We start from the raw sequence: 15,722 nt of genomic DNA, 5'->3' as shown, positions 1-15,722 counted from the left end.
ACTTGCTTTGTAGACCAGGCTGACCTCAAACTCAGAAATCTGCATGCCTCTGTGTTCTGAATGCTGGGATTAAAGGTATGCACCACCATGCCTGGACCTACACATTTTTCTTTAATTCCTTTTCACAAGATCATTATAAGTTCTGGATTGTAGTTCATTCCAGATAGAGTCAAGTTGCCAACCAAGATTAGCCACGACAATCTATCCTTTGTCAATCTGACACACAATTATAACTCCTTATATCCAAATTAAAACAATAACCAGGTCATAATAATGCCTAACATGATCCAACTAGCCCTCAGGCAACTGCAAATGCATACACAATATGCTTAGCTGGGTTGGAACCTTGTGTCAAGGTCAACACTCCGTTAATTCCATTTAATATCCTTGAACACAGGATTTAGCTCCATTTTACTTTCTGGTGCCCCTTTAATTCTTCAACCATATATTTTGTATTTTTCCTTTCTAAGCTTAATCAAAAAGCTCTTCATTAAGAATGAACTACAGGACAAAGTCTATGCTAGGCTTTTCTGAGATTTCCTTTGTCAAAGCAATTAATCTAAATCTCTTCACCTTAGCCTCAGGCAGACTCTTAGGGCAAAGGAAAAAGGCAGATACATTTTTCACCAAAATATCACAAGAACCATCTATAGGTAACATACTAAATTTCTTCTCTGAGACTACTTGAGTCAGGTCCAACAGTTCAAACGACCCTCAGCACCACGATTTTCCATGTTTCTACTAGTATTGGCCGATTAAGCCCTAGTTTACAGCATTCTACTTTCATAATCCAATGTCCCAAAATCCACATTCCTACAAACAAAAACATGGTCAGACCTATCAAAGCAATACCCCAGTCCTGGTACCAAATTCTTCATTAGGGTTTCCATTGCTGTGAAGAGACACCATGATGAAGGCAGCTCTCAGAAAGGAAAACGGCTTACAGTTTCAAAGGGTTAGTCCATTACTGTCATGGCAGGGAGCATGGCATCATACACGCAGACATGGTGCCAGAGGAGCGGAGAGTTCTACATAATGACCTGAAGGCAGCCAGGAGACTCAATTCTACACTGGGTGGAGCTTGAGCATATAAGTGACCTCAAATCCCACCTCTATAGTGATGCACTCCTCCAACAAGGCCACACTTCCTCCAACAGGGCCACACCTCCTAATAGTGCCACTCCCTACGGCCAAGCATCCAAACATATGAGCCTATGGGGGCCATACCTATTCAAACCACCACAGTAGTACTCATTATTAAACTACAAGTAACAGTACAGTAGAGAAACAGAATCATTATTGTTGGCACATACAAAAGTGTGTACATCATAGATTCTGATCATCTGAGATTCCTGAGCAGATCTCGTACCTATTTCTACAATACTTATTTATCTTATTAACATTGATAACATGCAATATAGACCCTTTTTACATTTTGCCTTTTTGAAAATCATCTGACTAGCAAAATAGTGGAATTGGTATACAATACAATAGTTTTCAAACTTTCATGTGCATTTGCCATATTTAGATATGAATCTTTAAAGTGAGTAGAAGGTCCACTAACCTGAGGAGAGAAGCAATAAGGTTTTCATACAGAGATACTCTTCATAGGATACCTGCAGTCTTTGTAACTCAGAGGAGATATACATCATGTGTTTACATTGGTCATACATGCAGGGGAGAGTCATTCTCTGCCTATGAAACACAAATACAAGTGTGAGTTAGAAAGAAATAGTGCTGGTCTAAAATAATAGCTGAATTTTGATTTGGTTTTTAAATTTATGAACTCCTGATTGGAAACATACCTACTGCTGTTAACAATAACCCTTGTAGAACTAGCATATTGAGAACAAGGAGAGGCTGTTCAATAAAAACCCTTTACATGAGACACTAAGTTTTTGTTGTTTCAGAACTATGAATGATTCAGTAAAGTTAGAACTTGGTAAGCTATATGATTCTGGCATCCCCACAGCATACTTTAATTGAATCACTGGGGTTAGTTATTTTCACAGATCTTCAGGTCTGCTTATTCCTTTTAAAATTATTTCTTTTATTTTTTGGAATTGCAATTACATCATCATTTCCTCCCTCCCTTCTCTCTTTCCAAATCCTCCCAAATACTGGTCTTGTGCTTCTTCAAATTGACGGCCTCTTTTTGCATTCATTATTGTTATATATATGTATGTATATTTATATATATTCCTAAATACATAAGTGCAACCTTCTCAGAATGGATAATGTTACTTGTAGGAATGTTTCTAGGGATGACCAGTAATACTGGATGACCAGCTGGTGTGTTCTTCCCTGGGGAAAACTCTTTGTCCTGTTCTCAGCTGTCTGTAGTTCACTGTGTAGGGTTGGGCCTTGTGGGCTTCCCATCATCCATGTTAGCATGCCCAGTGTTGTTGTCCTTGTCTAGCTCCTCTTTAGGCCGAGACACTAGTTTCCTTCATCCATGGCAGGTATTATTTTATTTCATTTAGCATTGGGAGGCAGTTACCACCTATTCATTTAAGTTAACATCTGACATTTGAATAAAGTCAGATCTATAACACAGTTTCTGCTGTCACCCTTTAGCCCTCAGAAGCCCCTCCCTGTTAAACAGCAGCTCGTCCTGAAGACAGTGAAGGTCAGTATTAGTGCCTAACATCCTGTCAGCATTCATCTTATTTTTGAGATAGTTTTTATTACTGAGCCTGGAGCTCACTGATAGGCTATAGTGTGTGGCCAGAAATCCCCAGGGATCCTCCTGTCTATAACTGCCTAATGTGTGTCTCCACAAGTAAACGGTATAGAACAGGGGCATTTCTGTGTTCTGCTGGGGTGAGGGGTGCAGCTCAGTCAGTAGAGTGCTTGCCTAGCCCAGGCTCCCTTCCCACCGTGACTAAGAGCACTACGCATCCTTATCAGCCTTCTTGGCCCTAGCACAAAATCTAAAGTCCATTTCACACATGCGTCATTTTTTTTAATCACTATCCACTCCTCTAAACTTTACCATATTCTTGAGGGCCTTCTCTGAATCCCTTACCTGTGCCAAGCTTGCTTCAGCTCTTCACACTTGTTTCTTCTGCCTTGAATGCCCTATACTTTCCATTTTGGGGTGTGTGTGGGGGGGTTGTTTTGCTTGTTTATTTTGCGTTATTTACATTTTTTTTTAATATAGTGAATGGTTAGCTACAAAACTTCTGGGCTCCAAAACCCCCATCTTTTCCTCCCACCCTTCATACTATTTTATTATGGCTATGAAATAATTTTGGCCTTTTATTTGAACCCCCTCATCATACTGTTCTAAGAGGCCTTTTCGATTTTGCCTACCATTTTATTCCAAGTTTTCATAAGAGTGCTTGGCTGTCTTTAAGTGTGTAAACACCACTTAAATATGGCATTTGACAATTATAAGAACCACCAGTGGAGAAATATTAGCATTAATTGGGATGATTAACTGTTTCCATGAGGTTTTGCACTACTACTTTGCCAGCTTTTAGGAAATCTCTGCTTTATCTATCCTCTGAGATGTGTCCCCAAACTTACGCGGTACTAGCTCAAAGAACAGGTGTCTTGAGATTCTAGGATTACCTCACATACCCCATGGCTTCTGGCATATTCCCTAAGACTTTCTCCTTACAAATACCTGGGCTATGTCATCTGGTCCCCACTGAAGCACTGAAGAGAAAAGGAGTGTCCTTGTGCCATCACTCCAACCTCCCCTAACACAGCTCAAACAGATGGTTGTTTTTCTGTGACTCCTAGGAGCGTCTTTGGTCATTACTCCAGCCTCCCCTAACACAGCTCAAACAGATAGTTTTTCTGTAACTCCTACACATTTTTTAAAAACTTCAGTATAATAAGGAATGTTTGCTCTATTTTCAGACAACCTCTTTAGGCCATCCCAAATGCTCTCCAATTCCCTCTCTCTAAACATTGTATTCACCAGCCATCATTAGTTTCCAAACTGACTGCCATTCTGGGCACGTTCCAGGCGGCCACTGTTACTCACATGAAGTGTGGTTGAACTACTATTGCAACAATGGGGCTTTATGGTGTTAGTACTTTTGGGAGGAACTCTTTTTCCCCCTTTTTGGTTTTTTGAGACAGGGTTTCACTGTGTAGCCCTGTCTGCCCTAGAACTAGCTTTGTAGATCAGGCTAGCCTCAAACTCACAGAGATCCACCTGCCTCTGACTCCAAGAATCTATAATTAAATACAATACAAGGTAATCTATTTTCTTTAGAGAACACTCCTTGGACTCTGTGTGTGAACTTATCATACAATCTAGGAAAGGATAAGCTACTGGCACAAAGGTTATTGACTATAAACAGAAAGTTAAGAACAACCAGGGCTGCATGGAAAAGAGCTGTATTTAGTCTGTGAGCTAAGAGGTTATGCTTAAAGAATGGACAGTTTATGTGTCAACAGAGAACATTTATAAAGAATAACCAGAAAGAAAGAGAGGACACACTGGGTGGTTGGTGAGGTAGATTAGAACCGTGTTTAAGGAGAAAACATTAGTCAACACAAGGACAGTTATAATGGAGGTAGAAAGAAAACCAGTGAGCGAAACAGCTGCATGAGGCCAGGGGGGAGGCACCTGCCGTAAATCACAAGACTACCATAGACTTACAGGTTAGGCAATGGCTGACCTATAAAACTGTGAGTTGTGACAGTTACCCAGTTTTTAAAAGTCACAATACTATGTTTCCTCATATTCATTCTTTTCTGTTATGGAAATGATCTCATGTGGCCCAGGCTGACATCAACCGTGCTATGTAGCTAAGGGATGATCAAGAATTTGTGATCTTCCTGTTCCCACTTTTTCAGTGTTAAGAGTACAGGTGTGCACATCACACCCAGCTTGTGCTGTGTTGGGGATCAAATGGAAGGCTTCATACATGCTAGCCAAACATTACCAACGGAGCTACATCCCTAGCATAGTGCTCGCGGCCTTTGCCTTGTCATGAGAAGAGATGCCTCTTGTCTCTGTGTCTGTACCACCACACACCCACTCAGCGGGGACATCCTCATTGTTGCTATTGGCCCCAATTGAATTTTTATCAAAATTTTTTATCAGAATAATTTTGTTTTCTAGATCAGGGTCATATAATTAAAGTAACAGTACAAAAAGATAATTGTTATTAATCTCAGACTCCAGAAATGCTCAAGTAAAGTTTTGTTGTTGTTGTTTATCACTTTGTTCATTTGTTTTTAAAAACAGTTCTTCTATTATGTAGCCCTGACTGTCCTGAACTCAGTACGCAGTCCTGGCTGGCTTGGAACTCACAGAAATCCACCTGCCTCTGCCTCTGGAGAGCTAAGACTAAAGGTGTGTACCACCACACCCAGCTGGAGTAAAGGTACTTTTAAACATGTCCTAAGACATTAATAATGGCATGTATGCATATTTTCTATCTTACAATTAATCTACCCTCTACCCTAAGTACTAATGAACAACTGCTTCTTGTCTGTTTGGATCCTAGATAGCTGGTAAAACTGATTCAGCCCACATTATTATGACAGCCCATTGGGAAAACATCAGCTGGTTAAAATACTGTATGATTTGAGCTGGGCATGGTGGCGCACACCTTTAATCCCAGCACTCGGGAGGCAGAGGCAGGCAGATCACCGTGAGTTCGAGACCAGCCTGGTCTACAAAGTGAGTCTAGGACAGCCAAGGCTACACAGAGAAACCCTATCTCAAAAAACAAAAACAAACAAACAAGTACTGTATGCATGAATACGGGGCACATGATGCACACGTAACTTACTCATTAATAACCAGATCAGGAGCAAAGCACAGCAAGCTTCCACTTGACTGTTTGTATGATCTCCAACCCAGAGCAAATGCCATGAGAAACATCCATGAGTACTGCAGAAGGGTCATTTGGTCATCCAGATGTAAGTTTCGGAATCCTAGATTGGAAATACAGGTTATAAGGACACATTCTAGTTGACCAGTTGGCCTCGTTTGTGAGTGAGCTTTAATAGATAGCCTGGCACTCAGAAATCTTTAATGGTTTAATAAAACTTATGAGTAGCTATTTTTTTAGTCGTTTTTGTCTATTTAAGTGTACACAAAGTAAAGGAGAAAGCCAAGAGTCTTTGCTTAGGATATTTCTTAATGGCTTGAGGTTTTTAAAATGTCTTGCTATCCATCTTCTTTTCCTTGGCTAAAGTGGTGGGGGTGATGGCAGCTTAGGTGTGTGCAGCCACGCTTGCCAATTTGCCTCCTCTCTGTAAAGTCAGGCTGATGCTGCACTGACTCCTGCTGCACCCAAGCTCCAACATGAACCTTTTGTTTAAAAATACCTTAAAAATGAGATGAAAATTCATACTCAACATGTGACATCTCATTTAATGAAAAGCTAAAATAATTTTGTGTTAGTAAATTTTGACAAAGTCAGCACACCACTTGTCAACTTCAAAAACAATCTGAATGAAAATAAATGGAATTCCCCAATGCTTTCCCTAGGTGTCCTTGTGAAGGGAATTTGAGTTAGTTCTGATGACACAAGATCTTATGTATAAAGTGTGACCTGAAAACAGGGAACGGTGTCTACAGTTTACTATGGACCTCTTATATGTCCTTATGAGTAAGAGAAACAAAATTTGCTCTGGTATCAGTCAGGATGATACACAGCCTAAAGAGTCCTAGGGTAGCTTTATTTGGGGGGGTGTCAGTGCTACAGACTGGCTCCATGGCTTAGCAAATGGCATACTACTAATTTACACTAATATATATATATATACATATATATATATACATATATATATATATATACATATATATATATAAACATTGAGTGCTTTTGCTCAAGAAAATACAAAGATTTATGTTGTAGCTCTGCCATCGTTCATGTCTTACCTGGTATCGCCTTTGCCCACTTCACTGCTGCAATCACTTGGCGCCCACCTAACATGTTGAGTGTGGACAAAATTCTCCAGGACGTATCTGGCAAAGAGCTATCGTATCCTGCGTATAACACCTCAGGCTCAATCACCTCCAGCAGTGACACCAAGGTAGGAGTAAGCTGTGGTAATGTTGCAGGAACTATTGTTTTGTTAGGATTTTCAGAAGTGTCTTGTGAGACTCCTGTAGTGGCTTGCTGAATCCCTTTTATTTTTTTCTTTGTTTTTCGAGCTGTGGATATTGGGAGAAAAAAAAAGAAAATAGAAACGCACTAAATCATCTTTGTAGCCCGGAACTTTTCAATTGTTAGAAGTGTTTAATTTCTGAAACGACTTTTGAAAGAAGTAAGCAATCTAAAATGTTTTGGCATGTATATGTGAATGTTTGTGCACACATATGTGTCAGTGTAGTGTATGTGCATATGCGTGTGTGGGAGTATACACCTGTGTATTACTCAAGGCCACGGGAAGAACTCTGTCGCTCCCCACCTTCTTCCTTTTGAGGCAGGCTCTCTCACTGAGCTTGGAGCTAGGCTAGCGGCCAGCAAGCCCCAGAACGCCTCCTGTGCCCCCCTTACCCCTCACAGTGCTGCGGTTCATAGGCATGAACACAGCTCTACCTGGCTGCCTGTGGGTACTGGGATCCAAACCTGGGTCTCTATGCTTCCTAGCAAGTGATCTTCCTACTGAGCCATGTCATCAGCTCAGAAACCTGCTAGCAGTAATTCGATGACACGGAATGGAAAAGGAGACCTTCTGTTTCTGGATGGGAAAGATCTAGAGGGATCCACCCCCATAACTTGTTTCTTCTACATCTGAGTCTGCAGGTTACTGTTCACTTTAAAGTTCTGCTCCTCCTGCCTTTTATCCTTCTCAGATTTTATTAGTTCTTTGAGAATTTCATACAACATATTTTGAACATATTTGCTCCTTCTTTCTAACTCTTCCCACATCCACGCCCCATTCCCAATGCACCCAACTCTGTGTTCTCGCCTGTTACATTTTTAAACCCATAGAGTACAGTCTGTGCCACCGCATCTATGCTCTTGGATGTGTGGCCTTCCACTGGAGTGGGGTGACTTAGCAGGGCCCACACTCAATAGCTGCTTACTAGGGTATGGGGCTGTGTGCCCACTCCCCTTCTCCACGCTGAGAGCTATGGGGCTTGAGCTTGCACAGGTCTTGTGCATGTTGTCACAGCTATATGAGCTTATATGTATAACTTTCCTGCTGTGTTTGGAAAATACTTTCCTTCTAGTCATCCAGGGCCTCTGGCTCTTCCCACCCTCTCTTCCGCGGTGGCCCGAGCCTTGAGGGCAGGGAGTATCACAACAGATATCCTGTCTGGGACTGAGCACTCAGCTGTCAACTCTAAATAATCTGGATGGACTTAGAGCTCTGGGGATGGTCTGGGGGGGGCGGGTTGCACTCTTTATATTTAGTAATACTCTATGGTAGGCAGCATCCGGAGTCTCTCTGTCAAGAGAAAGAGATGAATACCATTCTCTCAGTATCAGCATCTTTTATCCAAAGTATTGCTACTCTCATTTCTTTGGTCTCTCAATATAAGATTAGTCTTCTTTTTTAAAGCTCAGTTTTTATTTTTAACTGTGTAAGAGTATGTGTATAGACTGCAGGAATCCACAGATACCAAAAGAGGATATCAAGTCCCTTGGAACTGAGTTATAGGCAGTTGTGAGTTGCCAAGTGTGAGTCAGGGAAGTGAACTGGGGCCCTCTGCCATTAATCCATTCCTCCAGCCTACGAGCTAGTTTTTGTAAAACACAAATCAGACCAAGTCCACCATTAATTCTCACTTAGTGCCTATGTTTACAATTCAGTGCCACTTCTTCCGGGATTATTTTCTGACTTTCAGGGCAGAGCAGATGCTGTTCCTTCTTGATTCTGTAGCATACTCCTTTTGTGGCATGCCATGCTGTTTTGTGATAGACTTTGTAGCCTAGGTGGAAAATAAGCTGCTCAAAGTCAGGTTCTGAGTTCGTCTTCTCTTCACACTCGTTTAATATGTGCTAAGTGAAGGAGCATGGGAGCATCATGAGCTCTACAAATGCCGCTTTCAGAGAGCTTGCTATTTCAACTACAGCAAGATCCCAAACTTTTCCAGAGGAAAATTTTTTCAGTAAGATAAGTGTATCAAATTATAACTTTCAAGTAATTTTTTGTTTTCTTTTATACTTAAAATACAAAACAACCCATCCAATGCCTCTTACAATTTTTCTTGGCACAGCTGTAATAAAACATATGTTTTCAAGAATAAGGTGTATTTTCTTGAAATGCAAAAGAAAGAGAGGAAATGAAATAGATTTCATACACAATACTATTCCAACCTTAGGGACTGGTTTTGAGTTTTTAAAAAGGAGTAAGAAGGATGAAAACAAATGCTTTGAGTTACATAATTTTCAATGCTATGTAATTTTGTTACCTAATATATATCCTGGCTGTCCTGAATTTAATGAATATAGAAAAAAAGTGAATGAATTAACCCATAAAATGATATTGTCCTAGAAACAATCCTATTTTACTGGACAATAATGTAACATTATGCTAATTAAGCATATATAGAGTTCATTGAAGGATTACACCTGCTTGCCTTTATAAGAAGTAAAGTGCTCAGTTTTCATAGATTCCATTACCTTCGAGATTCATTCCAGCTTGAAGACATTTTCGATAGCGGCATGCTGGGCAGTTTTTTCTTCGAATTTTATCAATGATACAGTCATTTCTTCCAGCACAAAGGTAATTGTGCTGTCCTATAGAGACAAAAAGGGCATTGTTAAAATTCCACAGATCTGAAAGGCTATTTTAATGAGAAGCCCAGCTTCTTTCTGTTTTTTGTTTTGAACAGAGTATGATCAAGACACAAAGCCACCGGTGAAGGAAGGGAGCAGTGGGCTTGGTCCACACAAATTAGTGATGTGAGGGCTTGTTCTGTTCACTAGATTTAAAAGTCAATTAAAAACAAACCTTCCTGCAGCATTTCATATATACACATGTACAGATCGTAAGTATTCTCTGAGATCAAGAGACAGAATTGTATCCTAAAACCCCCTCATACCCAAGGTCAGTACTTTCAAAACTACTTCATATAGTTCTTTTAACAGTTGGAGATGGTGTCAGTAGCCATTGTTTTCATTAGGTCCCTACCTCTGCAGGCATGGCTGGTTTCCCTGCCTCCTACCTAGGGGTGGGACTTCCCCCTCCCAGAGACCCTTCACTACACAATCCAGACATTTTGGTTCCTGTATCCCCGTTCCTTACTTCCTGCTCTCTCTCCTTCCCTTCCCCCTTCCTTCCCGCCTCCTCTCCCTCTTTCTCTCTCTCTCCCTTCCCCCTGCCTGATGCTCCCTATAAACCTGTGTTTATATAATATAACTCCATCTTGATCATCAGCTCATTCCGTTTTAATCAATCGTCTGGTGCTGTGACTTGGGGGTGGTTGAGCCCCACGCAGCCCAGCAGGCAGGACTTGTGGGGCCACTCCCCTTACCTCATCCTTCTCAGCCTCTTCTGACTGATTATCTTTAAACCTGGGAGAAGTTGAGTACCAAGCCTGGTGATGTGGGATGCTTCTCTCCTTCCATTCCTTCTCCACCTCATGCAACTTTGTACCTGGTGAGCGACTTGTCTGCCAACTTATGTCAAGAGGCATCAGATGCCTCTTCGGGGTCCAGGACCCCTTGGACTTGTTCTGTGAAGCCATGGCCATGCTAGATGTGAGAGCTAGTCCATCCAGAACAAAAAAATCAGTTTTTGTTCTAGTGTGGGCCTACAGTTTAGAGACCTCTGACCATAAGTTCCCTGGCCCCTAAAACCATGCGATTCCAAATTATCGATTTGGGATGCCACTTCAATAATCTTGGAACTCCAAGAGATGGTTGCCACTGAGTGTCTGCATGAAATTCTCCAAATTACATCTGTCCAGGTTTTTGGGAACCAAGCCCTCGCCCCTCCCCCACTTCCTGTGGCTGCTTTCTGCATACTTGGCTCCAGACCCCCTTGCCCCCTCCCCCTCACATCCATATATGGTCTCGGCGGGTGGTAATGACTGCAGCAGGCCAGGTGATAATGGCACCGAGAGGACACTTTTAAATTGCTTGCTGCCAGCCACTTACAACACATGGTTGATCACCATGTTGATTTGGGGATACTGGGGATGGAGCTATGACTTTGTCACCATCTTAACTAAGGGCAGTCACATGACTGGCAGCCATCTTGGTTGTGCAAAAATTGTGGCTTCCGCCATCTTTATTGAGGGCTGCCAACTGTGTTCAGTACCCTGTTGACTGCCAAGTGCAACTTCTGTCTTTTAAGCATTTGCTGTTTAGTCTGTGTGGTAGGACCAGCAGGACTGCCAATCTCTCTATGACCTGTACCTAGGCTGGAAAGTTTTGCTTTGATATTAGTTCAGAAATATATTTGAAATGATGCTAAGAACTGATGCAGTTAATTACAAGATTGAGCTTTACCTAGTTTCCTGTTTTATGTTTTCAAGGGGAAGCCTAGATGGGTGACTAAAAACAAAGTTTGTTTAGCTTAGTTATATTTAATAGATGATAGTCCTCAAAGCTGTCAGAAAAGCTGTAAAACAAGTACATTTAAATGCTTAATAAAAAAGTTTACTATGACAGATCCCAGTTTGAAGTGGTGACCCCAAGGCCTCCAAGAAGATTTAGGCACAAGAGCAGATGACTCTACCTGGATTGTGATACTGGGCAAGACTGCCCCAACTCCAACTTGCCTGCTGCTAAGGTCAAACCCAGAGAGTTGACTGCCCTGTTTTGCCTAGATAAAACAAGGTCAGTCAGTTTCCCAAGTTCCTCCTCCACAGAAATTTTTTCTCCTCTAAATGAGGAGAAATTTCCTCCTCTCAAAATTTCTGGTCCTGGCAGCTGAAAACTGCCTAGGACCTCTGTCCACAGGAGCCTACTGGGAAGGCTGTCTGGAAAATGGGTAAGCCTCTGTCATATTAATCAATACATAAGCGTCCTGTGGTAATTTATCTTTCTCAGGTCTCTAATGGGTCTGAAGATCGGTTTAACAACAAAAATCAAGGTTTCAGCTGCCTTCTCAGAAAAGTATGAAGTTTATATAAGGTCTGAGGATCTAAGAAGTATTTGAGGGCTTTAAGGTTGGTAATAAGAAAGTGATTTAAGGTATATAAAAACCCTACTGTGCTACTGTTGTATTAAGATTAAAAAAAATTAATCAGATTTTAAACTATATCTCAAGCCAATTCATCTGTTTCTGTAAATTTAAGAGATTCTTGTAAGCTCCAGGAGATCTATTGGAACCCACAGGTCACACTTTAGATAAGTATCCATGTCAATCAACAGCCTAAGTTTCCCACCCATTTCCTATTTCAGAAGGTGAGATTTCCTAACCTACTCCCTAGTTTTGGGACTCCCCTCCCCCAACTACCAAGACCTATATGTACAGGGGCCTAAAAGTTTATCTTCTGTCCCTAACATACACACACACAGACACACACACACACACACACACACACACACACACACAGACACACACATTCCAGCATCCTGCCAGGTGCTGCATCCAGAACCTGGGTGCTTTAGCCTAAACCTCAGAGACTGCATCAGCTGGACCTGCAGTTTCCTAGCCACAGATGGTTTCACAGATCCTGCACAGTAAATACAATGGCCTGCTCTTCCCGGACTTAACCAACATTCCAGCCTTTTGCACCTCCCCCCAAATCAACGCCCCAATGTTAGCCGGAAGCAGGCAAAGACGATTTCTTTGCCTGTTATCCATTTATCATCAACAAAGTACTGGCATGTTAGTTAGGTCCCTACCTCTGCAGGCATGGCTGGCAGACCCTGCCCTCTACCTAAGGGTGTGACTTCCCCTCTCAGAGGCCCTTCACTATATAATCCCAACACTTTGGTTCCTGTAGCCCCTTTCTCCCGTCCTGCTCTCCTTCTGTTCCTTCCTTTCTTCTCCTCCTCTCTATGCCCCCCCCCCCATGCTCTCCCTTCCTGGCTGTCCCAATAAACCAGCATTTATATAATATAACTCCATCTGGACCATTAACTCATTCCATTTTAATCAATCAGTTTTATTATAAATTATGACTTATTGCTAAAGTAACTAAATTAGGAAGCAGGCTTAAAAATATTTGGGAATCCCTAAGGAGAAAATGACTTTTCTGTTTGTTTGTTTGTTTGCGACGACTGGGTTTTTCTGTGTAGCCTTGGCTGTCCTAGACTCCTTTTGTGGACCAGGCTGGCCTTGAACTCACAGAGATCCACCTGCCTCTGCCTCCCCGAGTGCTGGGATTACAGGTGTGTGCCACTATGCCTGGCTAGGAAAAAAATGACTTTAATTCAACACTATACCTTCATGTGTAGGTAAATATGTTCTTCCCAATTTTAACTGTAGCAAAATGTTACAAATTACCAGCAACTAGTTAGGTTAAACTAAACAAACTTACAAAGATTATTAGTTAATATGATTTTAGAATATCAGGATGTTTGGAGTCACCTTTGGCCTCAAATACTGTCTTAAAGAGCTGTAGTGTCAGAAAGAAAGAAACAAGGAAAAGAAGGATGGAAGGAGGAAAAAAGAGAGCTATTGTCTAAATTTTTTGGTACCCAGCACTGAAGAACATACTAAGAACTGTAATTCTCTCCTGGCTAAAATTTCAAGGAATATTAAAAAAGAAAAGGCTAAGAGTGTTTCCATCTCCCACATGCACCTTCTCATTTCTTCTTTTAATGAGTATTAAATGTTGATGAAAACAACTGAAAGATCTTTTTGCCTGGGTAGAGGAAGTAGACGTTTCCTATACAAGACATGGTTGTCTACATTAATACAGCAACAATTAACATTCCATGTTTCTTATACTAGATGTGATGGCAAAACATTGACAAATGTAGTACATTCAAAGAAACCAGAAAGAATTATAATGATCAGTTTACCAGGCTGAACATACCGAGACTTGATTTCTAAGAGACTTTTTTATTTCATTAATGCTTAGAGCAACCTAAGACTTGGGTTAAAAAAAACCCCAAAACACTTAGTTATTTCGGATAACGATAAATCAAGATACTGTTAAATAGGAGTTTAGAGTACATGGTTAACTGTATCAGTTTAATATCTTGTGAAGATGAAGCTAAAAAAATTGACTAATGGTTTATTTATATATAATTTCAGGGTTACTCTCCCATGCCAAATATCTGTGGTAGTTCCTTCAAATATTTTCCTCCCATGGGATATTTTATTTTTAATTTCTTTTAACCCACTGAGTTAAATCTTTTTTGTATTCTGTAAGCTTTCTGGTTTCCTGGATACAAAATGGAAGAACTAACCCAATAAAATCATATTATATAGGATTGGAGAGGTGGCTCAGCAGTTGAGAGCACTTCTGCTCTTGCAGAGGACCTGGGTCCAGTTCCCAACATTCACATGGCAGCACCTCACAACTGTCTGTGACTCCAGTTCCAGGGGATCAGATGCCTTCTGGCCTTTGCAAACACCAGGCACACATGGTGTTCATACAGGTAAACATTTATACATATAAAATAAAATTAAGTCAGTACTTTAAAAAAATCCCATCATGCAGCAAAAGGAGAAACAACACACTGCATTCCCTGTCTTGTAGAATAGCCTGACATCAGTGTTCAGGAAAAAATGGGGACATTTTCTAATCCGTGTATCAGTGTCCTGCAATTGCTGGAAGAATGGGCAAAAATTACTTCCAGAGTAGAAATCCAGTGTTTCTTTTATGTCTAACTAAAAGCTTAGGCAACAAGTGTCATGCTGATATTGGTCTCTTTATCCAGGGTGTGGCGTAACCGAGAATCTTAGCTATAGGCTCAGGTTATTATAATAGTGTGATGTTCACCTAGTTGATTCCTTCCTCATTACAAAACAAGCGATTTGAGCTGGTGTTCACAATTTCACAAGGAATGGCCATGTATTTCTGATTACCAAGAGTAATTTCCCAACCATCCTTCTTCTAAGATATATATCTGGAGGTCCTCTGCTTTCTGCCACCTGATAAATTTCTATTTTAACTTCTTGATGTCATGCGAAAGGCCTTTGATGTCATCTGAAGCCTCTTAATACTGCTGTTTCCTGGTACTTTGGGCTAAATCTACTTTTAGCATGTGACTGGCTTGCCGTTCATGAGAGCACAATAGGTGTAGCAGGCAGCCTACAAGACACCCAGAGATATCCGTCTCCCAGTACAGAGTAGTCTCTGCCCATATCTTACCAATGCTGAATTCTATGACCAACAAAATATTGCACAGGACACTGGTGCACAGGAAATGGGAAACACAACAACACAGAGCACAAAGTATACTGTGAGTATCTAAGGGTCGGGGATAGACAGCTCTTCTTAGTAGCACTGGTATGGTGGACAGGTATTTGTGTGGTGTCAGGAAACTAATCTTGGAAACATCAACTTTTTGGAGTTTGCTCTCTTATGAAGTGTTGGAAATTTTGCCAAGCTTAGAGGCAATTATGAAGATGATGTAGTGTTCAACCCAACAGAAGTACACAGTGTGTGGTGTCTAATGGTTAAATCCCTTGTGATTATTTTTATTTCAGTATCTACCTATATTATATCTGGCAGGTAGCAAGGGCTTGTCATCACTGTCTTGAGAAAGACCTTACTTAGAAATCACTTTGTTGGAATCCAGCTTTACAACTTCAACTTTGCAAGCCTGTTTTCTAGTCTGGCAGGCAGAGATCCTAGCACAGTCTAAGTGCTCACAGGGCTACTAACTGGTTTGGTATGTCTATCCTTCACACACGGCAGATGAAGAGCCATTGGG

The 15,722-nt window shown here is 41.1% G+C and overlaps 1 protein-coding gene across 6 annotated transcripts in view; it reads right to left on the bottom strand.

Annotated features, from left to right (window-relative positions):
- NR3C1 (nuclear receptor subfamily 3 group C member 1) overlaps window positions 1–15,722 on the bottom strand; it is a 123,639-nt gene that overhangs the window by 11,352 nt on the left and 96,565 nt on the right. For all 6 annotated transcript variants that reach the window (XM_084779985.1, XM_084779982.1, XM_084779983.1 and 3 more), the window contains exons 4-7: window positions 9,558–9,674; window positions 6,860–7,135; window positions 5,763–5,907; window positions 1,565–1,695 (exon numbers count right to left, since the gene is read on the bottom strand). In XM_084779985.1, the coding sequence (XP_084636111.1) occupies window positions 1,565–1,695; window positions 5,763–5,907; window positions 6,860–7,135; window positions 9,558–9,674 (669 nt within the window). The remainder of the gene's footprint in view (window positions 1–1,564; window positions 1,696–5,762; window positions 5,908–6,859; window positions 7,136–9,557; window positions 9,675–15,722) is intronic.

The sequence above is a fragment of the Acomys minous genome (assembly GCF_964271855.1).
Source record: "Acomys minous genome assembly, chromosome: 4".
Classification (NCBI taxonomy): Eukaryota; Metazoa; Chordata; class Mammalia; order Rodentia; family Muridae; genus Acomys; species Acomys minous.
Note: the sequence above shows the minus strand (reverse complement) of the source record. Positions and strands in the feature narration are given on the sequence as shown.